This window comes from Tamandua tetradactyla, chromosome 6, assembly GCF_023851605.1.
Source record: "Tamandua tetradactyla isolate mTamTet1 chromosome 6, mTamTet1.pri, whole genome shotgun sequence".
Classification (NCBI taxonomy): Eukaryota; Metazoa; Chordata; class Mammalia; order Pilosa; family Myrmecophagidae; genus Tamandua; species Tamandua tetradactyla.
The window spans coordinates 59,878,520-59,903,843 of NC_135332.1; the positions used below are offsets into that span (position 1 = coordinate 59,878,520).

General features: G+C 38.0%; 2 protein-coding genes across 7 annotated transcripts; one reads left to right on the forward strand and one right to left on the reverse strand.

Annotated features, from left to right (window-relative positions):
• Positions 1 to 2,944: 2,944 nt before the first annotated feature.
• Positions 2,945 to 7,127, reverse strand: MIS12 (MIS12 kinetochore complex component). Of its 5 annotated transcripts, XM_077165635.1 has the most exons (3): positions 6,703 to 7,127; positions 4,025 to 4,719; positions 2,945 to 3,917 (listed from the first exon to the last, which is right to left on the reverse strand). In XM_077165635.1, the coding sequence occupies exon 2, from the start codon at positions 4,684 to 4,686 to the stop codon at positions 4,066 to 4,068; it is 621 nt and encodes a 206-aa protein (XP_077021750.1). In that variant the 5' UTR covers positions 4,687 to 4,719; positions 6,703 to 7,127; the 3' UTR covers positions 2,945 to 3,917; positions 4,025 to 4,065. The 5 variants fall into 5 exon arrangements, with proteins under 5 accessions (XP_077021750.1, XP_077021749.1, XP_077021753.1 ...); XM_077165634.1 differs by having other exon boundaries at positions 2,945 to 4,719; positions 6,703 to 6,903; XM_077165638.1 differs by lacking the exon at positions 6,703 to 7,127 and adding an exon at positions 6,360 to 6,540 and having other exon boundaries at positions 2,945 to 4,719.
• On the forward strand, positions 7,033 to 24,931 carry DERL2 (derlin 2). 2 transcript variants are annotated; one of them, XM_077165632.1, is made up of 7 exons: positions 7,044 to 7,323; positions 8,167 to 8,232; positions 10,205 to 10,278; positions 11,381 to 11,474; positions 12,128 to 12,323; positions 12,583 to 12,673; positions 21,628 to 24,931. In XM_077165632.1, the coding sequence occupies exons 1-7, from the start codon at positions 7,231 to 7,233 to the stop codon at positions 21,731 to 21,733; spliced, it is 720 nt and encodes a 239-aa protein (XP_077021747.1). In that variant the 5' UTR covers positions 7,044 to 7,230; the 3' UTR covers positions 21,734 to 24,931. The 2 variants fall into 2 exon arrangements, with proteins under 2 accessions (XP_077021748.1, XP_077021747.1); XM_077165633.1 differs by lacking the exons at positions 10,205 to 10,278; positions 11,381 to 11,474; positions 12,128 to 12,323 and having other exon boundaries at positions 7,033 to 7,323.
• The last annotated feature ends 393 nt before the right edge of the window (positions 24,932 to 25,324 follow it).

Sequence of the window (25,324 nt, forward strand, 5' to 3'; positions counted from 1 at the left end):
CTTCTTCATCTCCAAAGGTTGCTGGCTCATGGACTCTGTGCTTTGTGGTGCTGCAGCATTCTCTGATCTCTACGAATCTCTCACCTTCTCCAAAATGTTCCCTCTTTTATAGGACTCCAATAAACTAATTAGGACCCACCCAACTGGGTGGAGACACGTCTCTACCTAATCCATTTTAACAACCACTGTTGATTGAATCACATTCCGGGGAGATGATCTAATTACAGTTTTAAACATACATTACTGAATAGGGATTAGAAGAAATGGCTGCCTTTACAAAATGGAATTAGGATTAAAACATGGCTTTTCTAGGGTACATACTCCTTTCAAACCAGCACAATGTTTAATTGCTTATTAGGTACCAAACACTGGAAATAGTGATTAGCAAAACAGATGCAACCCTTGACTTCATGGAGCTCATTTTGTTAATGGAATTTACCATGTGGCTTAGTGTTTTATATAGTATAATTCACTGAATTCTCACAACCCTATGTGTTAGCTACTATTATTCTCCCAATTTTGAAGATGAGGAAATAGGCATAGGTAAGGTGATTTATCTAAAGTCACTGCACTAGTGATAGAGCTGGGTTTTCAACTCAGGTACTGTTTCTGAAGTAAGTATTCTTATTAACTTTCAAATGGCCTTATTGAGATAAAATTCACATATCATACCATTCACTCACTTAAAGGATACAGTTCAATGACTTTTAGTATATTCACAGAGTTATGCACTCGTCACAATCAATTTTAGAGCATTTTCGTTACCTGAAAAAGAGACGCTGCACCCCTTAGGCATCACTCCCAATCCATCCATCTCCCCCAAACCTAATCTACTTCCTGTCTCTATAGAATTGCCTATTGTGGACATTTCATATAAATGAAATCATGCAACATGTGGTGTATTTATGACTGGCTTCTTTCACATAGCATCGTGTTTTCAAGGTCAAGCCATGCTTGACCTAATAATGTCAGTACTTCGTTCCTTTTTATGACAAATAATATTCCATATACCTAGTTTTGCAGGCTAGATGCCTAAAATCAAGGGGAGGGCAAGGCTGTGCTTTATCTGCCAAGTCTGTAGCGTTCTGTACTGGCTAGCCACAACTCTGGGGTTCCTTGGCTTGCATCTCTGCCTCTTTCACATGGTGATGTCTTTGTTCTCCTCCCGTCTCTTTCTCTGACTTCTGGCTTCTCTGTGTCAGCATTTTCTTCCTAGAAGGCATCCAGTGATGCAGATATAGGCCTTCTTTGGTTCAATTTAGCTGCACCTTAACTAATAATATCTTCAAAAGGTCATATTTACAAATGGGTTCACATCCACAGGAATGCAGATCAGAATTAAGAACATATCTTTCTGAGGCACATGATTCACTCCTCAACAGCTACTATGGACAAGGCTGCTGTGAGCATTTATGTACAGGTTTTTGTGTGGACATATCTTTTGGGTACATACCTAGAAGTGGAAGTCCTGGGTCATATGTTAACTCAATATTTAACCATTTGAGAAACTGCCATGCTGTCTTGTGAAGCAAATGCTCCATTTTACATTCTCACCAGCAATGTCTAAGAGTCCCAATTTCTCCACTTCCTCAAGTTCTTTATTTTTTATTATTGCCATTCTGGTGGTTAAGTGGTATCTCATTGTGGTTTTGATTTACACTTCCCTGATGGCTAAGGACGTGCCCATTGGCCACTTTTCTCCTTTAGAGAAATGTCTATTCAGATCTTGGCCTGATTTTAATTGAGAAGGCTCATGCCAGAGATAAGATTTGCAAAACTATTCTCCCATTTCATAATGGTGTCCTGAGAAACACAAACGATTTTAATTTTGATGTCTATTTACCTATTTTTTCTTTAGTTTACCTTTTCTTTCTTGTGCTTTGGTGTCATATCTAAGAAACCACTACCTAATCCAAGATAATGAAGTGGTGTGGATTTTGTCAAATGTTTTCATTGCATCTGTATAGAGTGTGGATTTTTCCCCTTTGTCTTATTGATATGGTGTATTGCACTGATTTTTTAGATGTTAAACCAACCTAGCATTTCTAGGCATGGTAATCCTTTTTATATATTGCTGTTTGATTAGTGTTAGGATTTTCGCATCTATATTCATAAGAGACGTTGGTCTGTAGTTTTCTTGTGTCTTTGTCTGATTTTGGCAAAAGGGTAATACTGGCTTCACAGAATGAGTTGGGAAGTGTTTCTTCCTCTTTTATTTTTTGGGAAATTGTGAAGAATTGGTTATCATTCTTTAAAATTCAATGAGACCATCTGACTCTGAGCTTTTCTTTGTGGGATGTTCTTTCACACTATTCAATCTCTTGTTGCCAGTCTATTAAGATTTCCTATTTCTTTTTTAGTTAGTTTCAGTAATTTCCATCTTTCTAGGAATTTGTCCATTCATGGTATCCCCTTGTAATTCTTTTTACTTCTGTAAGGTCATTAGTAATGTCCTCTCTTTACTAGTACCAGGCCAAGCTGTTTCCTTCATTGGCTGGCTGTCACTGCTGCAGATAGTGAAAAAAAGTTATCAGGGCTGTAGACTATTTTGAGGTATATGGGGGCATGAGCTAAAGGAATAGATACGGGCACATTTCCTTCTCTTCTTTTGTCTCGAATCTCCCTCCTGCTCTCTCTTAAAGACATTTGCCTTTGGACTTAAGACCCACCCAGATAAACCAGGATAATCTCCTTATCTCAAGATGCTTAGTTTAATTCCATCTACAGAGATCCTTTTTTCCCAAATAAGATAACATTCAGTTTACAAGAATTAGATGGGGACATATCTTTTCGGGGGGGGGGGGAGGCACCATCCAACTCACTATACCATGAGATTTTGAATAATCTACAAATGTTAAAATAGAAACATTTCAATTGGGTACAAAGTCATACCCAGAGAAGAAACATACCATGACACAGAGAGCAGACAAGCAAGAACCAAACCTATTAAAGCATATGTATTTAATATACAGAATTTAGAAAAGGACTGTTTGATAATACACATATTCCACGCAAATGCAGGCTTTCTAATTCTATGAGCATTTAATTGCAAAAACCTTAAGTTGCCCCTCCTCTACATGAAGGAGAAACTCCAAATTCTTTTGTTTAGGAAGACATGGAGGGTAAGCAATACCTTAAGATCAATATTGTTATTTTTCCCCCTTCCCTGGGTGATCTAACATTTTACAGGGAGTAATTACAAAAAGAATTATCAGGCTCCACAAAACTTAAGCACAAGACTCAGCTAAAATTTCCCACTGCGGGCACTAAATATTAGATGCTTAGAGTGTGACTAAATTAAATATTAGCTACACAGTAGATTTCAAAACTAACCGAAGAATAAAAAAAAAATTTGGTATGAAGACCTAACAATCAATTCATGTAAATTTTGTATAAGGGATGTTCCATACTTCTTTTTTCTATTCCAATGGGATCTGCTTCTTTATTGTCCAAGATCTTCTATTCCTGGGGTCCAAGACAGTAAATTTCTTAACATCACTAAGGCCTTGGTCATGGAAAGGATTTGTTTTGGAATTAAAAACAACTTTTTTTTTTAAATCAAAGATCAAGGTTGTCTTTTCTGCTACTTGCTTCTTTCCACTAGGTATCAACTTCCTCATGTAGAAAAAGTTACCACGCAAGAGCAAGCATTCTATATTGGTTGCCCCACAGTAATGGATGGCTAATAAAGGAGCCACTTATTAGACTTTTTCTCATTTGGCCTCAGCCAAACAATAAGCCATGGGGCTCAAAGTCAAATGGAATCATGACCAAGGTATATCTTCACAAATATCTCTGGCCAGGAAATAATTTTACTTCTTCAATCATGTCCCTGCAGAAGCCATTACTGCAAGAATCCATTTCCACCAATTAGAGGCCTCTAAGGAGCAGATGCTTCAAGGTCTAGTGCATAAATCCTTTAGGAGAATGGGCGAAGAAAGAAGAAGATGTGGAATATAAGAAAGAGTGAACAGAGAAAATCCAATAAACTATATAGTCACAAGAGTAATAATCATTTACATACCTCCTATACCTTCTACTTTCTTTTTGTTATTTATTTAAAATTTACAGTATATTCAGTTTTTTGCCTTCCTTTTCTACATTGTCTCGAATGTGTTGTAGTTTCCTAGAGTTTTGGACCAGGGACACCAAACTCTCTCTAAAATCACTAGTCCCATGATCTCTGCCAACATTTTCAAGCTCATCAAACAAAGTCAATGTCTGTTTGAGTTTGTCCTGAACAATTTTTTGCTCTTCTAATTCTGCAAGAAGAGCCTGATGAGTGTACAATTCAACTCTATACTTCTCTTCTAACTGCTCAATTTCTTTTTGGAGACTCTGGAATTCTTCCTCAGTATAAGGATGCATCTCCTGGGATTTATCTTCAGGAAGCAAGATGTTTGGGGGAATGCGCAAAATCAACTGCAAAAACAGCTGCTCCATTTTGCCAAAAAGGTTATCAAAACGTCCTTTCATGAAGCATAGAAACTTCTCTGTGCATTTACGAATCTGGACGGGGCTAACTTCACAGTCCGGGATGCCATCCAGCTTCTTTAGAATAACCTGTTCAACAGCCTGCATCACTTCAAATAGGTAGTCTTGAAATGCAATGTAGATCCGAAGCATGCAAGTTTGGGGTGTGAAGCCAAAGAACTGGGCCTCATACGTCATTGGATCAACAGACATCTTGGCTTATTTCACTAGGAGACTGCAAAAAATCTGTAATGTGAAAAGAAAAAACATTTGGATAAAAAAAAATTAAGAAAGAAACAAGCCACATTATGGAGAGCAAAAAAAAAAAGAGCAAGCAAGCAAATAAAAAATAAGAAGCTTGTATTTCTTGATACATAATGCCCCTTCCAGCCCAGTTGTGACATATACGACCACATGGATGAAATTTAAAGACATTATACTGGGTGAAATAAACCAAACAAAAAAGAACAAATATTGTGTAAATTCACTGACATGAAATATAGAATAAGCAAACTCATACAGTTAGAATGTAGAATATAGGTTACCAAGGGCTGGGTTAGGGGGTAGGGATGAGGAGTTACTGCTTAATTTGTATAGAATTTCTATTTAGGTTGATTGGAAAGTTTTAGAAATGGATGGTAGTGATGGTAGCACAGTATTGTGAATGAAATGAACAGCACTGAATTATATATGTGAATGTGGTTAAAAGGGGAAATTTTAGGTGTTACTAGAACAAAAATTAAAAGATAAAACAAGATTGTACAACATAGTGAACTCTATTGTAGTTGATGGACTATAGTTAATAGTACAATTATAAAAATGCTTTCATGAATTATATAACAAATGTACCTTACTGATGCAAGGTTTTAATAGGATGGTATGTGGAAAAATATACCCTAATGTAAACTATGAACTACAGTAAATAGTACAATTTTAACATTCTTACATCAATTATAACAAAGGTACCATGCTACTGCAAAGTATTAACAAGACGACAGTATATGAGACCACTGTATTATTTACATGATTTTTCTGTAAACCTAGGATGTATCTAACAAAAAAAAAAAAGGAGTTTGTATTTCTTGATACAAAGTTACTTCCAGCCTCACTATTGCCTCTATGAGGGGCTTTCTATCTGTCTACACAATTCCTTTCCCACTCCTCATTATTCATTTACCTCACCTCTTATTTACTGAGGACTTTGGCATAAAGCTGTCTTGAGTTCAGTTACCATCTTAGATAACTATGACGTCTAGACATTACCCCTAGTGACTCAGTTCCCTGAGTTTTAGCGACCTTCATCTCCACTCCTTTAACACCTAGCTCTTGATATTTGTAACTTCTCACCTCTACTGCTCCTACTTTTTGACCACAACTTCCTACGCTATTCCTCCAACTCTCATTCACAGTCACATTATACCTTAATCTTCAGGACTTCCAGCCCTCTGACCCTCTTTCCTTCTCTGTCTCTCCCACTGCACTTCCATCTCTATCCATTTTAGGCCCCAGGATCTATTAACTTCAACTCCTGGGATAGTGAATAGTCTGGAAATACCAGAGGAAATTTCAGAGATCTTATAAAAATTGTCAAGAAATGTTATTATATTGGTCAGTCAGAAACTTCCCCAGGAAAGGTAATTGTAAGGCAAAACACTCAAGGGCAAGTCTCAATGAAGAACTAAGGCTCTAATAATTAAGTCTAATGGACAGGTACAGGGACACTCACTTACATGCTAAAACCCCCGATATACATACTTCTCTCTCCAACGCACTCCCACTCACAACAATTACTCCAAGTGGTAGAGCGCTTAACATTTTGAAGTGAGCTTAGCATGAGATTTGGTGTTCAGGGCGTTAACCTATCAACTTCTACTTAAGGATATTACTTTTCGCGGGCCTGTCTTATCTTCCCTGCTAGGTTTGGGGTTCCTAAAGGCTGAGTGATTACGATTTGATCAATATTTGTATCTCCGCGAATTTCGTCGATGAGAGCCCGAGACAACGCTGAGCAGACCCAGAAACCGCAGAGTAGGAACTACTTCCGGCTGGCTGACAGGCTTCCGTCAGGCACTGCGACCGCGCTGCATGCCGGGACCTTCAGGTCAGAGGTCCTCGGCCAGGCCAGCGAGGCTGCTCCCATCAGCCGCCCGCCGCCCCGCGATGATGACTAATCCAGTTCCATCCCTTTCCCGTTCCTCCGCAGAGAGAATGCAGCTCCGCAGCACTTACCGAAGCGATCATGAGGAGGATGAATTTGACCAAACACCGGCTTCCCGCCACCACCTTTAAACCACTGTGTGCTGTCTGAGATGAGAGGCACGGCTGGCTGCCGAAAGTTCCGACTGCTTCTTGCCTCAGCGAATGAGAGCAAAGGCGGGATGCAACCGCGCTCCTGGTTGGCCGGCTCTCCGTCAGAGAGGGGCGGGGTTAGATTGGTGACGTAAAGAGGCCAGTGGGGGAAAGCTAGCTGTGGCCGGCGGGGATTGGCGGAAGGAACCGGTACTTTGTGTCCCACAATGTTGGTGGGTGGAGAAACAGGGCTGGGGGAACCACGGAGACGCAACTCGTGATTGGTGGATATGCTTTCCCTAGCTGTCTAGCGATTTGTGGCTGGATGGCTGCGCGGCGTCCATTGGATAATATCGAGTAGACTAAATAGAGAGACACTCCCCCCTCCCACACCCACCACTTAGATCCCGCCCCGCAGCTGGGGCGACTGGCGGAAGGGGAAGTAGGGGGCAGGCGGTGGTGGGAAAGATGGCGTACCAGAGCCTCCGGTTGGAGTACTTGCAGATCCCACCGGTCAGCCGCGCCTACACCACCGCCTGCGTCCTTACCACCGCCGCTGTGGTGAGCCTGTGTAGCGCCAGCTTCTCATTGATCCAGGCTGGATATGACTGAGTCTTAAGGAAACTGGGGTTTGGGCCTCGGAGATACCCAGAGGGGCTGGTCCCAGCCTTGGGTGGAGACACACAGGGTTTGGGCTGTTCCCGAGAATGCTGACCCAGGGACTCAAAAGGGGAGGGCTGCGTGTCAGCTTCTGCGAGTCAGATGATGGCCGGACGTAGCGGATCAGAGTTGAGGGTGCCGCCCATCTGGGAAAGTGTTCAAGAGCTCTGGCTATGGCCAGGTGTGCCATCTGCCATGGTCTCCATAGGAGAAAGATGGTCCACATGTAAAGAAACTTAGATGTCGGGTAGAAAGTTGGAAATTGTCGAGAGGGAAATGTGCTGAAATAAAGAGGGTATGCGGATATAGGATTTGGCTGGAGGCACCCAGCCCTGACACGTAGCAGGGTTTGGAGTCTCAGTTCTTTAGTTGTGTAAGAGTGTTACATTGTTTCACACAGTTGTTTCAGGTGGTGCCCATGTGACGGGTACATTGGTGGCAGCTGCTCTTACTTGCACTGTATCTAAACTATCACCACCTGCCTGCCATGCTGTCCGGTCAGCCTCAACTATTGCAATATAAAACAAATTTCTATTTTGTATTAAGTACTGGGAATATGAAGAGTTGTGCCAATTTTAGAGAATTCTTTATCTGCTTCCTCTAGCCTAAGAAGAAAGCCTTAAAGGAATAATTCAGCCTGAGTGATTGAGAGCTGGAATTTGCTAGTTCTACTAATCCTTTATTGTAATGATTAAAATTTGTTCTTTTTAATTTGCTTAAAAAAAAACTCTTTTTCTGTTTCAGCAATTGGAATTGATCACACCTTTTCAGTTGTACTTCAATCCTGAATTAATCTTTAAACACTTTCAAGTAAGTGGCCCATCACAATCATGATTAATTTTCAACTTCTTAACTTGTTTTTTTTACTTTTTAGTAGCAAATCCTGTCATATACTGTCTCAAAAAAAATCCAGTAGGAACTTTTGATTGTAAGTTCTTATTATGGGACTGTAGAGCACTGACTTTGCAACCTGATTGGGCTTCAGAATCACCTACGGAACTTTTAAAGGATTCTCAAACTCCTTATCAGGTACTAAATCAGAATCACTACAGATGGATTTTAAGAATCCGTATTTTATTTTTAAAGTTCCTTGCATGATTTTCATGTGTCCAGTTGCTGTATTTGAGAATTAATGATTAGCGTTGTAATGTGAAAAGAGATTTACTAGCTAGCTGCCCAGAGAGAGTCTCACAAGATGGTCATATTTTATCTACTCACCACCTAGGCACGCTCACCACTATGGTGTTATCACCATAGTCCAGTTTAGAAGTTCGGTTCTATTAGTGCTTTTGATTGACCCATCTTCTGGGAATCAGATCATACTAACAAAACTCCAGAAGCCTGACATCTAAAGCAACATACCAGTTTAGTAGATCACAGTGGGAGATAGTCTTTCCCAGTGATAAGAATGTCCACAAGAGATGTATTCTCCTGCTCTAGGATGATCATACATGCTATAGTTGAAGTTAGGAAGAGACCCAAAATTCTGTCAGTACACATGCTTATTTTCTCTGTCTCTAGTATGTTTCATTTACTTTATACTCATTAAACTCCAGCTTGCCTTTCAAGACTCAACTTTTGTGTAGTTCTCTTTGATTCATCCTCCTCTGTGTCCTTGGGGTAACTGAAAATACTCCTTTTACAGTATCTCTCCTTCTATACTTGGACTTATATGTTGTCTCTTCACACGGATGAGGACTCTAAAGTCCTGGATATAGTTGGTATATACAACTGAATTGTTTTAACTTTAATAGCTACCAATTCTCAAGAACTTTTGATGTGTAAAGCAGTCCTGTGGTCTCTTGTAACTGTTTTCTTTCACTCCTGGCATGCCTTTGCTGGGAGCTGCCGATCTATCCACTTCATTGCTTCCTGCTGGCTTGCTTGGCTTGAGTTTGCCTGGAATTAAAACTCTTGACACCTTGAATCTGCATTTGGATTTAGAAGTTCTAGATTTGACTTCCTCCACAAACTGTGTGTCCTTGGGCAAACCAGTTTAAAGTTATCCAAGTCTCTTTCTTTCCTCATCTGTAAAATAGGGATGGTGGAACCAGCCTGCTTGTCTCATATGGTCATTAAGACAAACATGAAGTAGTTGAATATGTTAAACACTTTAAAATTCTTAATGCTCTGCCATTGTGAGTAGTTATTTTTGCAGTGTGGATGAGTTGGATAGGGAAGTGTCTGTATCGGGGGTTCCAACATGTAAATGAGTGTCCTTTTAGCTATCAGTTAGACTCTAATTATTAGAGCGTTAGTTCTTTATTTGTTGAGACTAGCCTTTGAGTATTTTGCCTTAGCGTTACCCTTTTCTCTGGAAATTTCTGACTAAAACAGAAACATTTCTTGACAATTTATATTAGATCTTTAGAGTTTCCTCTGGTATTTCAAGTCTGTTCACTAGATTTTGATACTATATATATATATATGAAATTACTGTTTTCTATTCTGTATATTAAGTTGGTCTTTCCAGCAAACTTTCCGTAATTTGGCTGACCATAGAGTATGAGCTTTTTATTACTATTTTTTTTAAGGCAATCACAATTTCAAATATTCTTTCCCATTATCCTTATAAATTTCAGGGTCAGCCAAATCCTGTGTACAAAATTCTGCAGCACAAAAGTCCTGTGTCAGATTGTAAGTCCAAGTTTGTTCCGAGCCTAGTATCACCATATCTGTAACCTTTCAACAGTTGTCATAGTCTCTTCTGTTTTAAATGTTTTTAAAATGTTTTCTGGTGATTTTATTTAATCCGTCTTTCTCTTGTTTCTTTTTCTAACAGATATGGAGGTTAATTACCAATTTTTTATTCTTTGGGCCAGTTGGATTCAATTTTTTATTTAATATGATTTTTCTGTATCCTTTATTAAGTGGGGTCAGTGTTGGAACCTTTTATTTAGGAAATAGAGTATTAAATTGAACCTGTTAATCCTATTACTTATTTTTATTACCATCTTAGCTATAATTTCTTCTGGGTTATGGCTCAGTATTACATCGAGAAGTTGGTCAGACAGTTATGTTTTAAGGGTGATTGTAGGCCACTGTTTGTTCAAATGGTAGATATTTAACAAGCAAAGATATCATTTCTGCCCTTAAGTAGCTTACAAGTCTGGTCAGGAGATGGGGAGAAGTGATTAGTTGAGGCATACTTAAACAAAATAGCATCAGCAAGTCCAAAGTGATTAAACACAACCTGAGTACAGTACAGTCCTGGCAGGGGGTTGGGTGTGGATTCAGGAGGTATCTCCTTGGAACTTGGTTCTATGGGTTGAAAATGCCATAATGTCTTTGGGGGTTGCCATGTTCAGGTTTGTGAAACTGTGGTCACATGGTACTTGGGACCACTGAGCAGGGGGCACTTCTTTTCTACCACCCCCTCTGGATTAAGAAAACTGAGGGTTTAACAGCACAACTCAGTCTGCAGCGGACAGAGGGCCTTGTAGGGGTGAAGGGATATATTCCCATGTCTCCTATGTGAGACATTTTAGTAAGTTTCTAATAAATAGGTTTTTCATCATAACTTAATTATTGACTGAGGAATAGAACTGCTTAACTTACTTGGCCAGGATAAACTACTTTATCACACAAGGATTCTCGATGGGGATTCTTCCAAGATAGGTTGTGAAAAAGCAAGTATGGTGGAGGTTGGGGTGTGGCTGATCATGAGAAAGATAATACACATTTGAAAGGTTTAATAGGTGACCGGAATCATATTTACATAGTGTTTGGATTAGTTCCCCAGCCAGGGACGGTTTTTGTAAAATATGATACTGGTTTTAACCTTGGCTAAAACGCCTGGTAAAAGAGTAAAGTAATCACACTACCATTCAACATTCTTAAAGAAATGAGGGCTTGAGTTCTTATAAATAATATTGAATCCAAATGTACTTAAATGATTCATTGTATTTTACTTTCTTCATATTTGTGTATTTAACATTTTCTTAACTTGAAACTTAAGATATCGTTACTGTCGAATGCTAGAAGAAGGCTCTTTCCGAGGTCGGACAGCAGATTTTGTATTTATGTTCCTTTTTGGTGGATTCTTAATGACCGTATCCTTCAACAAATAGAATAAAAGCGGGAAAATGTTAAGGTCAGATAAAAGTAGACTTCCAAATTTTAGCTTCAGGGTACTACCATTTATTTTACAGCATACTTTAAGTGACAACTTTTCAAGCGTAGAGGTGAGAAAGAATGCTTTTCTACTGTGAACAAGTTAAAGGAAGCTTTAATCCAGGTGGGTTACTATTAAGCATCTTTGTTTTATCATAGTTGGTAGATATATTTCACTTTAAACTAAGTAGGTAAGACATTTATTTGGCCACCATCAAAACTGATTATAAAAATTTTTTGATCTTTATGACAAACTTAGATGTAGTCTTGTTTCATGAGATAGTTTTGCTCCGACTGGCTTTATTCGTCTCTGTAAAGGTGCTAATGGTGAGGGAGCTTTAATGCAATTATTGACCAAGAAATTAGCAATTTTCCAAAGAGGCAAGGACTTCACAGCTAAGGCAGAATATTAGTTTGAGGCCAATCCAAATGATTTGGCTGATGTAGATTTCTGCTTGGTTGCTCTAAAGATGTAGCCACTACTCAACTTTTCAAATTCAAACTTTTCATAAGAACAAAGTCCTTAATGCTCTTGCCTAGTGTTCTGTATTAAACTTTTAATGTTGATATTTTCCTTAATGCCCTTTGCTAGCTTTTTGGTTTGTTTGTGAGCTTAGTTTTCTTGGGCCAGGCCTTTACAATAATGCTTGTCTACGTGTGGAGCCGAAGGAACCCTTACGTCCGCATGAACTTCTTTGGCCTTCTCAACTTCCAGGCCCCCTTTCTGCCCTGGGTGCTCATGGGCTTTTCCTTGTTATTGGGGAACTCAATCATTGTGGACCTCTTGGGTAAGAATCTCATCACGACTTTTCCTACTGTTTTACTTTTAAATTTATTTTGTCACTATTTTTCATGTTTATTTTGTCTGGCCTTCATGTATAGCTGTTGTAATATTGTTTGACAGTTATGTGCTGAAAGACTCTAATATTCTTTAATTTTTAAAATTATACTGGTATCATCCTAAATTTAAACAATTGGGATTGGTAGGTCCACCCGTAATTCAAATTTTAATCATCTCCTCTATCCTTCATTTCTCGTTGCCTCTAGGTATTGCAGTCGGACACATATATTTTTTCTTGGAAGATGTATTTCCCAATCAGCCTGGTGGAATAAGAATTCTGAAAACACCATCTATCTTGTGAGTATTTCATACTAGGTTTTTTAGTTTGTGAAGCTGCTGGAATACAATATATCAGAAATGGAATGGCTTTTTAAAAGGGAGTTTATTAAGTTGCAAGCTTACAGTTCTAAGGCTGTGTAAATGTCCAAATTTAGGCACCAACAAGAGGTTACCCACACTCAAGAAAGCCTGATACCATCTAGAACAGTCATCAGCTGGGAAGTCACATGGCTGGCATCTGCTGGGGTCTTTGGATTCTGGACAACTCTCTCAGCTAGGAAGGCACATGGCAACGTCTGCTAGTTTTCTTTCCTCATTTCATAAGGCTTCCCCAGGGACGCCTTCATTTCACATCTCCAAAGGTCTCTTGCTGTGTGGACCCTGTTGATTTTGAGCTTTTTCCAAAATGGTTCCCTTTTAAAGGGCTCTAGTAAGCAACCACACTTTGAATGGATAGAGGCACATCTCCATGGAAACCATCTAATCAAAAGTTACCACCTACAATTGGTGGGTCACATCTCCATGGAAGCAATCTAAAAGATCCCGCCCAACAATATTAAATGAGGATTAAAGAGCATGGCTTTTCTGGGGTACCTGACAGTTTGAAACTGTCTATGTATATTTCCCTTGCAGACAAATTTGGACAAGATCTATGATGTCCAAATCGTAGGGGCTGCCATAGCTCTTGGCATAATTCAGTAAATATTTGCTGATTGTTCAGACTGCCAGCAATTGAGAAGCACTTGGACTGGGCAGGAGCAGACAGGGCCAGAGTGAGATTAACAGACTCAGGCATCAGGGGAGTGATTTGGTAATGACCACTAAAACCTCCTATCCCAGGGAGGAGCTTGTTTTCATGAAAGCTGCGATCCAAGTTTAGAAATTTGAGGTAGCAAAAATGAGCAAAATTGTGACCAGAGGAAAGTTACTACTGGTGGAATTTCTGGTTTTCCAAGCAGGTGGTAGAGATAAGCAGTGAAGTAGAATGGAAATAGCTTTGGGACTAGAAATCAAGGGTAGCTCTTCCACCGACCAGCCATATGATCTTAAGCAAGTCCCTTTTTTTTTGCATGGGCAAGCATCAGGAATCAAACCTGGGTCTCCAGCATGGCACGTGAGAACTCTGCCTGCTGAGCCACCATGGCCCGCCCAAGTCCCTTCTTATTTTGCACATTAGTTTCCCATGGTATAATTTTGATTTATGAGACCCCTTTCTATTCCAGAATTTTGTGTCCTTGGGAAATAATATATAGAAAAAGTCTTTATTATAAAATGTTTGTTCTAGAATAGTTAAGCGAAAAGAAGGAAGTAAAATCATCCATAATCCCTCCTGCTTAATTATGACTGGTTGCTATTGTTAACTTTTTTGGTATGTGTTCTTTAGTCTTACTCTGGCACTTTCTTAAAATGCTATTTCATAACCTTTTTTTTTTTTAATTAAAGAAAAAAAATTAACCCAACATTTAGAAATCATTTCATTCTACATATGCAATCAGTAATTCTTAATATCATCACATAGATGCATGATCATCATTTCTTAGTACATTTGCATCGATTTAGAAGAAGAACTAGCAAAACAACAGAAAAAGATATAGAATGTTAATATAGAGAAAAAATAAAAATAATAATAATAGTACAAAAAAAAAAAAGACAGACAGACAAAAAAAAAACCTATAGCTCAGATGCAGCTTCATTCAGTGTTTTAACATGATTACTTTACAATTAGGTATTAATGTGCTGTCCATTTTTGAGTTTTTGAATCTAGTCCTGTTGCACAGTCTGTATCCCTTCAGCTCCAATCACCCATTATCTTACCCTGTTTCTGACTCCTGCTGGACTCTGTTACCAATGACATATTCCAAGTTTATTCTCGAATGTCCCACATCAGTGGGACCATACAGTATTTGTCCTTTAGTTTTTGGCTAGACTCACTCAGCATAATGTTCTCTAGGTCCATCCATGTTATTACATGCTTCATAAGTTTATTCTGTCTTAAAGCTGCATAATATTCCATCGTATGTATATACCACAGTTTGTTTAGCCACTCTACTGTTGATGGAGATTTCGGCTGTTTCCATCTCTTTGCAATTGTAAATAACGCTGCTATAAACATTGGTGTGCAAATGTCCGTTTGTGTCTTTGCCCTTAAGTCCTTTGAGTAGATACCCAGCAATGGTATTGCTGGGTCGTATGGCAATTCTATATTCAGCTTTTTGAGGAACCGCCAAACTGCCTTCCACAGTGGTTGCACCATTTGACATTCCCACCAACAGTGGATAAGTGTGCCTCTTTCTCCGCATCCTCTCCAGCACTTGTCATTTTCTGTTTTGTTGATAATGGCCATTCTGGTGGGTGTGAGATGATATCTCATTGTGGTTTTGATTTGCATTTCTCTAATGGCCAGGGACATTGAGCATCTCTTCATGTGCCTTTTGGCCATTTGTATTTCCTCTTCTGATAGGTGTCTGTTCAAGTCTTTTTCCCATTTTGTAATTGGGTTGGCTGTCTTTTTGTTGTTGAGTTGAACAATCTCTTTATAAATTCTGGATACTAGACCTTTATCTGATATGTCATTTCCAAATATTGTCTCCCATTGTGTAGGCTGTCTTTCTACTTTCTTGATGAAGTTCTTTGATACACAGAAGTGTTTAATTTTGAGGAGCTCCCATTTCTTTCTTTCCTTCTTCAATGCTCTTGCTTTAGGTTTAAGGTCCATAAAACCGCCTCCAATTGTAAGTTTCATAAGATATCTCCCTACATTTTCCTCTAACTGTTTTATGGTTTAGACCTAATGTTTAGATCTTTGATCCATTTTGAGTTAACTTTTGTATAGGGTGTGAGATGCGGGTCCTCTTTCGTTCTTTTGCATATGGATATCCAGTTCTCTAGGCACCATTTATTGAAGAGACTGTTCTGTCCCAGGTGAGTTGGCTTGACTGCCTTATCAAAGATCAGATGTCCATAGATGAGAGGGTCTATATCTGAGCACTCTATTCGATTCCATTGGTCGATATCTTTATGCCAATACCATGCTGTTTTGACCACTGTGGCTTCATAATATGCCTTAAAGTCAGGTAGCGCGAGACCTCTAGCTTCGTTTTTTTTCCTCAAGATGTTTTTAGCAATTCGGGGCACCCTGCCCTTCCAAATAAATTTGCTTATTGGTTTTTCTATTTCTGAAAAATAAGTTGTTGGGATTTTGATTGGTATTGCATTGAATCTGTAGATCATTTTAGGTAGGATTGACATCTTAACTATATTTAGTCTTCAATCCATGAACACGGTATGCCCTTCCATCTATTTAGGTCTTCTGTGATTTCTTTTAGCAGTTTTTTGTAGTTTTCTTTATATATGTTTTTTGTCTCTTTAGTTAAATTTATTCCTAGGTATTTTATTCTTTTAGTTGCAATTGTAAATGGGATTCGTTTCTTGATTTCCCCCTCAGCTTGTTCATTACTAGTGTGTAGAAATGATACAGATTTTTGAATGTTGATCTTGTAACCTGCTACATTGCTGTACTCATTTATTAGCTCTAGTAGTTTTGTTGTGGATTTTTCCGGTTTTCGACGTATAGTATCATATCGTCTGCAAATAGTGATAGTTTTACTTCTTCCTTTCCAGTTTTGATGCCTTGTATTTCTTTTTCTTGTCTAATTGCTCTGGCTAGAACCTCCAACACAATGTTGAATAATAGTGGTGATAATGGACATCCTCGTCTTCTTCCTGATCTTAGGGGGAAAGTTTTCAATTTTTCCCCATTGAAGATGATATTAGCTGTGGGTTTTCCATATATTCCCTCTATCATTTTAAGGAAGTTCCCTTGTATTCCTATCCTTTGAAGTGTTTTCAACAGGAAAGGATGTTGAATCTTGTCAAATGCCTTCTCTGCATCAATTGAGATGATCATGTGATTCTTCTGCTTTGATTTGTTGATATGGTGTATTACATTAATTGATTTTCTTATGTTGAACCATCCTTGCATACCTGGGATGAATCCTACTTGGTCATGATGTATAATTCTTTTAATGTGTTGCTGGATTCGATTTGCTAGAATTTTGTTGAGGATTTTTGCATCTATATTCATTAGAGAGATTGGTCTGTAGTTTTCTTTTTTTGTAATATCTTTGCCTGGTTTTGATATGAGGGTGATGTGGGCTTCATAGAATGAATTAGGTAGCTTTCCCTCCACTTCGATTTGTTTGAAGAGTTTGAGGAGAGTTGGTACTAATTCTTTCTGGAATGTTTGGTAGAATTCACATGTGAAGCCGTCTGGTCCTGGACTTTTCTTTTTCGGAAGCTTTTGAATGACTGATTCGATTTCTTTACTTGTGATTGGTTTGTTGAGGTCATCTATTTCTTCTTGAGTCAAAGTTGGTTGTTCATGATTTTCTAGGAACTTGTCCATTTCATCTACATTATTGTATTTATTAGCGTAAAGTTGTTCATAGTATCCTGTTATTACATCCTTTATTTCTGTGAGGTCAGTAGTTATGTCTCCTCTTCCATTTCTGATCTTATTCATTTGCATCCTCTCTCTTCTTCTTTTTGTCAATCTTGCTAAGGGCCCATCAATCTTATTGATTTTCTCATAGAACCAACTTCTGGTCTTATTGATTTTCTCTATTGTTTTCATGTTTTCAATTTCATTTATTTCTGCTCTAATCTTTGTTATTTCTTTCCTTTTGCTTGCTTTGGGATTAGTTTGCTGTTCTTTCTCCAGTTCTTCCAAGTGGACAGTTAATTCCTGCATTTTTGCCTTTTCTTCTTTTCTGATATAGGCATTTAGGGCAATAAATTTCCCTCTTAGCACTGCCTTTGCTGCGTCCCATAGGTTTTGATATGTTGTGTTTTCGTTTTCATTTGCCTCGAGGTGTTTACTAATTTCTCTTGCAATTTCTTCTTTGACCCACTCGTTGTTTAAGAGTGTGTTGTTGATCATAACCTTTTTAACCTATATGTTATCATCATTTTTCCATCATAAATGTGCTACTAAATTGTAATAGCTATATTATATTCTGTGGTATAGATACAGAAAAATTTTACTAGTCCCGTATAGATTAATACATTAGTTTTTGCTTTTCCCTTATATAACTCGAGTGGTGAACATTCCTTTAGCTAAATCTTTGCACACATCTATGATTATTTTCAAAGAATAAATTTCCAGACGTGAAATTGCTGTTTTCCTTATCGCTAAATTGCCTTCTGAAATGAATATGCAAGTTTACATTTCTTCCAGCAGTATGTAAGTATCCATTGCCACACGTTCCCATCAAAGCTGGGGAGATATCTTATATTAACCTTTCCCAATTTGGTAGTTATAGATGGTATATCATTGCTTTTTATGAATTGTTTCATTTTGAAACAATTTTAGATTTACAGAAAATATCAAATGTAGTACAAAGAACTTTTTTTCTTGTCTGTTTGAAAGTACATTGTCGATTTGTGCCCAGGCACCCACTTTAATATGTATTTTCTACAAGTAAGGATGTTCTTCTACATAATTATAATCAAAATCAGGAAATACACAATAATCCTCATCCTCAATTCCAGTTGTGGCAGTTGTCCTACTAATGTTCTTTATGGCAAAAGACAGCAGATCAGATTCAGACATTATGTTTAGCCATAATGTCTCTTTAGTACCCTTCAGTTTGAGACATTTCCTCAGTTTTTAACTTTCATGACATTGAGTTTTTTGAAGATTGTAGGCGCATTTTGTTGAATATCCGTTGATTTAGGTTTGTCTTATGTTTCATTACATTTAGATTCAAATTTTGCATCTTTGGCAGGAATATCACAGAAGTGATACTGAGTTCTTACTGCAGGCTGATTAGTACAGGATTTCGATTGTCTTATTTGTCAAAGTGACTTGGTAATTACTTTGCTCACTTGATTAAGGTCTGCTGGGCTTCTCCATGGTAAAGTTACACTTTCTCCTTTTGTAATTAAATCTTTTGTGGGAAAGAGCTTTGAGACTATGTAAATGTCCCTTTCCCTATTGAATTTCAGTCAATTTATTTATATATGTATGGGTCCTTGGTTTCTTTTTTTTTCATGTATCATTATCCCTTATTATTTATTTTGATGTTTATATTATCTCACATTTGGCTGATGAGAACCTATTTGGAGTGTTTTCTATGTCCTTTTCATCATGTCTACATTTTTTTGAACATTTCCTTACATTCTGGCACAAGATGTTGAGGCCCATCTTGTGCTTTCTTTCACCCAGTCCTATAATCATCTATTTTCGTAGGGAGCCCTGTGGCTTTTTTTTTTTTTTTTGACATGGACAGGCACCGGGAATCAAACCCGGGTCTCTGGCATAACAGGTGAGAATTCTGCCACTGGGCCACTGTTGCCCGCCCCTCTGTTGTCTTTTAGTGGTATTTAGAAGCCAATATCTGGGTGATAGATATGCTCATTGCTTTTGGAGTGTCACTGTCCCTCTTGATGACCACACCAAGAGAATTTTATATGTATGTATATGCATTTCTATGTGTATGCACACATGTACAACTCTATTTTTAGATATATGTATTTTTAAAGTGTGAGTTTATCCTGATTACTCCCAGCTCCAGTGCAACCCTACATTATTCATTCTAGGTGTTTTCTTTTCTATATGTTTCCTCAAATATTTTATTATGAAAATTTTCAGAGAAAAGTTGTAAAATTGTACACTAAGCATCATGTATCCACCACATAGATTCTGCAATTAATATTTTATTATTCGTGCTTTTTGCCATCGATTCATCTCTCCATCCATCTTTCAATCCAGGACACTTAAACAGTTTGGCATGCATGTTGTCAAAGTTCAATATTTATTTATATACAACAAAATACACAAATCTTAAGTATGTCTTTAACAAGGTTTCATAAATAATAAGACCTATGTTAGCCAAACACCAAGATAAAGAAAATAATCATCGCTCCAGAAAGTCCCTTCATGTCCCTTTCCTGTCAATCCTTGCCCCAGTCCCCTAAGAGGCAATCACTATTCTAATTTTATATAAGGCTGCTTTCATTCAGCATAATATTTTCAAATTCGTCTCCATTGTTGCATGTATCAGTAATTTCTATTACTGAGTAGTGTTTTGTGTGACTGTGCTATCCCTTTTCCATATGGAACCTGACTCCTGTTATTCATATATTTACTTATTTAATACTGCCTCCCGCCGTGTGTAAGCAGTCTCCCATCAGGCCACCCTCTCTCATGAGAATGCCTTGCTGCCCTGCATGGCCTCAGATTCCGCATGCTAGGCTGCCTTCTAAAGGGGTATTTGTAATGAAATCAAATTATTTTGACAAATTTTATTGTATGTGTAAAAAGCAGTTCAAAAATCCTTTAAAAGTATGCAGGTATATAAAGCGTACAGAATATACTTTGTTAAAAAGAAAGCATAATTTTATCCTAAAGTCGAATAACTAGTTTTTACAGACTAACTAGTTTTCTCCCCCTACGTAGGCTCTGACACCCTGGGCCAAGCCACCACCAAGTGTGAATGCCCGTGGTGTTCCTTCCCTGCGTGGACACCTGCTTTGTTCTGCCCCACCTCATGGCTTTCAGACTGAATTGTTTGGGATGGGAATGGGATCTCAGGTGTTTTTTTGTGTTTTTTTTTTCTTATTAATACAAGAGAGGGATCTCAGGTTTTAATATGCTTTCCTTCGACTATCATGAGAGCAAGTATTTTCATGTTTACTGGCCATTTACCCATTATTCCATTTGATGTGTGTGTTTGTTTTTTATTGTTAATTTGTAAGAATTAAAATAACTCACTTTGAAATATAAATATCTTTTCTGACCCCAATATAGAGTAAAAGTCTTCAGATACATTTTGAATTTTATCAGCTGTGAGCAAGTATAGTTAGCAATATGAATGCAAACAGAGGATGTTGCTTTAATGGTTTATTCTTTAATGAGGTGTTTTAGTTTGTTAAAGGCTGCCGGAATGCAATATACCAGAAATGGGACAGCTTTTAAAAAGGGAATTTATTAAGTTGTAAGTTTATAGTTCTAAGGGTACTATAAAAATGTCGAATCTAAAGCATCAAGAGAAAGACTCAAAGAAGGTGGATGGATCGGGCTCGCCTCTGTCAGCTGGGAAGGCACATGGCTGGTTCTTTGGCTTCCCTCGGGGCATTTTCCTTTTGTATCTCCAAAGGTCTCTTGTCTATTCTTAAAAGACTTCAGTATGTGACCCATCTTGAATGGTGGAAACGCATCTCCATGCAAACCACCTAATCACAATGTACCACCCACAGTTGGGTGGGTCACATCTCCATGAAACCATCATAAAGATCCCTCCAACGATACTGAATTAGGGTTAAAGAACATGGATTTTCTAGGGTACACAACAGTTTCAAACCAGCACGTGAAGTTTTTACTACTAAAATGTCTTTTGGACATTTCCTATCCCTTTCTGTACTCGGCAGTAATTTTTCTTGGGATACCTTGTTAATTTTTTTTAATTAAAAAAGTGAACAGATGGGCCATGGTGGCTCAGCAGGCAGAGTTCTCGCCTGCCATGCCGGAGACCTGGGTTCGTTTCCCAGGGCCTGCCCATGTGGAAAAAAAAAAAAAGTTAATGGCTATGGGAAGATATGATATGTTAAGTGAAAATCAGGTTACAAAACAGAAGGAGTGTAATCTAACTTTCATAAAATTACATTTTGGAAGAATAATGAAAACTACAATGGTTATGTTATCCCTGGGAATTTAGGATGTTTTGCTTATCTGTATTTCCTGTCTTGTTTATAATTAATATGTATACTACTTTTGTAGTACAAATGAGTAAAGGAGGTAAAAGGTGATCACGAAAAGGTTAAATAATAATGAATACCTTCAAAATACACTGTTTAACAGCAAGCAGATATAATGCTTGTCCATTGGAAGCACTGTGGGGTCTGAATTCATTGCACCGTTTAGGACCTAAGATGACTCTGGGACTAAATTCTGTTTGTTGCCTATATTTTAGGAAGGCTATTTTTGATACACCAGATGAGGATCCAAATTACAATCCACTACCTGAAGAGCGGCCAGGAGGCTTTGCTTGGGGTGAAGGTCAGCGCCTCGGAGCTTAAAGCGGCAGTGACAGCAGTGACAATAACGAGACTGGGAAGGCTCAAGGGAAATACCCATTGGGATTCTTTTATCCTTTGTGTTGCAAAAGTGTGGATGCTTTTGACAGCTTTACAGATTTTAATTCCAGAAGCACTTTATGAAATGGTACACTGATTAATCCAGAAGACATTTCCAGCAGTTTGCCAGTGGTTCCTCACTACACTGGTATTGAAAGTGTAATCTTTTGGAGCCAAAAAGAAAAAAAAAAACTGGAGAAACAAATATCCTGCCACTTCTTACTTACAAGTACATGAATACTTGAGTTCCATGGTATAAGGCAGGGCTTTTTCTTTCTCTTCTTTGATAGGCAAAGCCATGGTGTAAATGGAAGTTTCAGAGAGGACAAAATAAAACTGAATTCCATCTCTCTCTCACCATATTAAAGCATTTGTGTGTGATCTTTTAAATTAAGGTAATATATTCTAGCTCTCCTGCATTAAACCAAGCTCAGAGCAGTTCACATGCCCACTCTCCCTTGTTTCCTACAGTTTTTGACTGGATTTCATTTCAAAATTGGAAATATGTGGTTTGCTGCCAGTTCACAAATCGCAACTGTCATACTATTGTATACACATCTTATGAATTTAGAATGCTAGCTTCAGGAGGAAGAAGATTTATTTCTGTCGTCCAAATACTTTGTTCTCAGTCTGGATTTTGTAAATCTTCAAGTTGTCAGACAATGTGGAAAAAATGGGGAAAGTGATTCTTTGGCTGCAAGAATTCAGCTATAGGAAAGTCAACTATAAGTGAAAAACTAATGTGGAGTCTTATATATTCTGCTTGCATTTCTCCATTAAGAAATACCTGGGAGGTGGGCGTAGGGGAGAAATACCAGGGAAAGACTGGTTATGGCTACATTTTTGGAAAACAAAATCTTCAGATGTGGAAAACAAGGTAGAACGTTGACTTTGGAGCCAGATGAACAGGTACTAGTTAAGCAGGTTTGAGTTTCCCTTATATCTTTGCGTAAACATTTGTCATTTCCTTCATGTTAGGCCAAGAACTTTTCAAAGCCAAGTACCTAGTTTATCTTCTCAATCAAGTAGAGATTAGGGTCCACAGAAGTCAGTAGTTAATGTAGTAGTTCAGTAAATACTTGTCCAAAATATTAATCCTTCCCCGAATCTCACCAGGATTATGGCTATACTCCTTAAGTAATTCAAAGAACCCCGAAAACTAAAATTGCCACTGCAAAAAAAGGATTATTTCAAAATGATTTTCATAACCATCCTGTAGGCACAGGACCATTTCCCAAAATTTGATTGTCAGAAGTATTTTCAGCTTAAGTGTAGGTTTTCATAGCATGAGATTTTCCTTAGAAAGATGGATATAAGGCTTTGATTAAATGTAAACATTAAATGGGAATTTTCAGATTGTTTTTGAAAGTGAAAAGTATTTAATGTCTTTAAATAGATATGTATAAGTAATAGAATTTAATATAAATATTTTAAATGTTGCTAGTAGGTAACTGAATATGTTGCAGTTTTATGGAATTGGGTGAATGGGACTTTTTTTTTTTTTAAGTGGTTTAAAAAAATCTTTTAACAGTTTAAATGCCAGTCTTAGAATGTATAATCCTTATGGGATTCTTTTGTCATATATTCTGTCTTTGTTCAAGAAAGCTTTATCAATGACTTTTTAAAAAGAAATTTGTTTGTTTTAAGGCTAGAAATAGGTTTCCATAATTTTGTTACCCTGGGTTAGCTTTGAGTTATCCAATTCGTGGAATTTTTGTGGCAAAAATCTAATCCAAATTCTATTCACTATCTGTTCATTTAGGTAAGGAATATATGTGCAGCAGATACTTGATAGAGCAGGAAACAAATTTTGAATTTACATCCTAAAGGCATTCAGCTGTATGATTTTGAGTTCCCTGATTTTATGGGATGGAATATTCCTAGTCACGGATGCCATATGGTGCCACTACACTGTATTCTGGCAGTGGTAATTTCAATCACTGATCTCTTAACAGCTTGGCCAGTCCCACAACCACCATCCCCAGCCCTGCATTGCTTGACAGGATACCTGTTCACTTGGACATAAGAAAAAGTTCCCCTTCATCCCCAACTTACCTCTCAGTTTTTCATCCTTCTAGAACACACTTCCTTTTTGTAATGCAGGACAACTGAAAAATGAAATTTGATAAACAGAATTTTATTTCATGACCATATAATTTGAGAGGTTCTTGGATCTGCCAGTAACACTGAAAAGCACACCTGTCTGGGGCATAGTTTTCTCATTACAGAAATATAGTATACGTTCGTTAACAAAAGCAATGGACGTGCAAACTGCATCTCCCTAGGAGGTACATTTTATATACATTTGGTGTGTTTTTTCACTATGAATTTCTATTTGCATCTCTCTCCACTGGTTCTTTTTCTTGTCACTCTTGTATATTCTAATATCTTTTCTACCTCTTGTGTAGCCTCTCTAAGGAGAGAACACCCAAGTTCTGGATCTTGGTAATGAAACCCTTGTCTGTCTGTGGGGTCTCTGAAAATTAGGATATATTTGCAGCTATTGCCATGTTGGGTAAAAGGCTTCGTACAATTGCCATTCATCCTGCCAGCATTTTATGTTGTAACTATGTTTTCCTCTGACAGGTGGGCGCCATCTGTGTTCTTAGTCATAATCCTGCCATTATCTTCAGTGTTCTGCAGGAGATCTGCTAAACCCCTTCATGTTTTATGAGTTTGCATTAAATTTGTTGAGCCTTATATGATCAAGTCACATCTCAGCTCAGAAATCCACAGTGACTTCTTAGTAAGCCCTGTATTCGATGCCTACTGTTTTTTGTCTTCCTTTGAGCTTTACTCCCACTTCTACCTAACAGAGACCCCCATTTAATTTTCTTCAGTCCTTCAAGGCCAGGCCCAGTTCCTGACTTCTCAAGATATCTTGACTCTAATGCTCATTTCATTGTCTCTCTCCTTTTAATTCCTTTAAAGCTTCAGGTCTGTATGACATACTCTACACCAAATTTATATTGTCTTGTACTGTTCCTAGCTGTTATATGTATATTAGTCTTGTCTCCCTCATGAGATTGTAAGCTCTTTAAGGGCAGGAACCATGTCTTAAATTTTTGTATCCACCGCAGTGCCTAGCACAGTGCTTGGCACGTGGGTGCTGAATAAATATTTTGTTTATTGATCAGTAAACTATTATCTGGTATTTTTAATTATAGAGAGATTAATGTATATGGGTAAAAGCTTATGCCTAGTTGCTGAGGCTTACGATTCTCTGGAAGCAAGACGAAGCAAAACTGAACATGCTCAAGGGTAGTGATTTGATGATCAAACAAGCCAGCCAATAGTGGGGACCACCAGCTGAAACGGTCACGGTCAGACCATGTAGTAAGTCCACAGACCATCCCAGACAAGAATGAAATGTTTCTGATAAGTCACCTTTTGGAGGAAAATCTTGAATATTCTTTGACTAGCCTTTGATATCTTTGAATATGCTTGTCAGCATTTGCATATGATACCACTTTCAAATCTGCATATGGAGGTCACTTAACCACAGGAAATTTCTTTTGGAGAGACAACAGATTT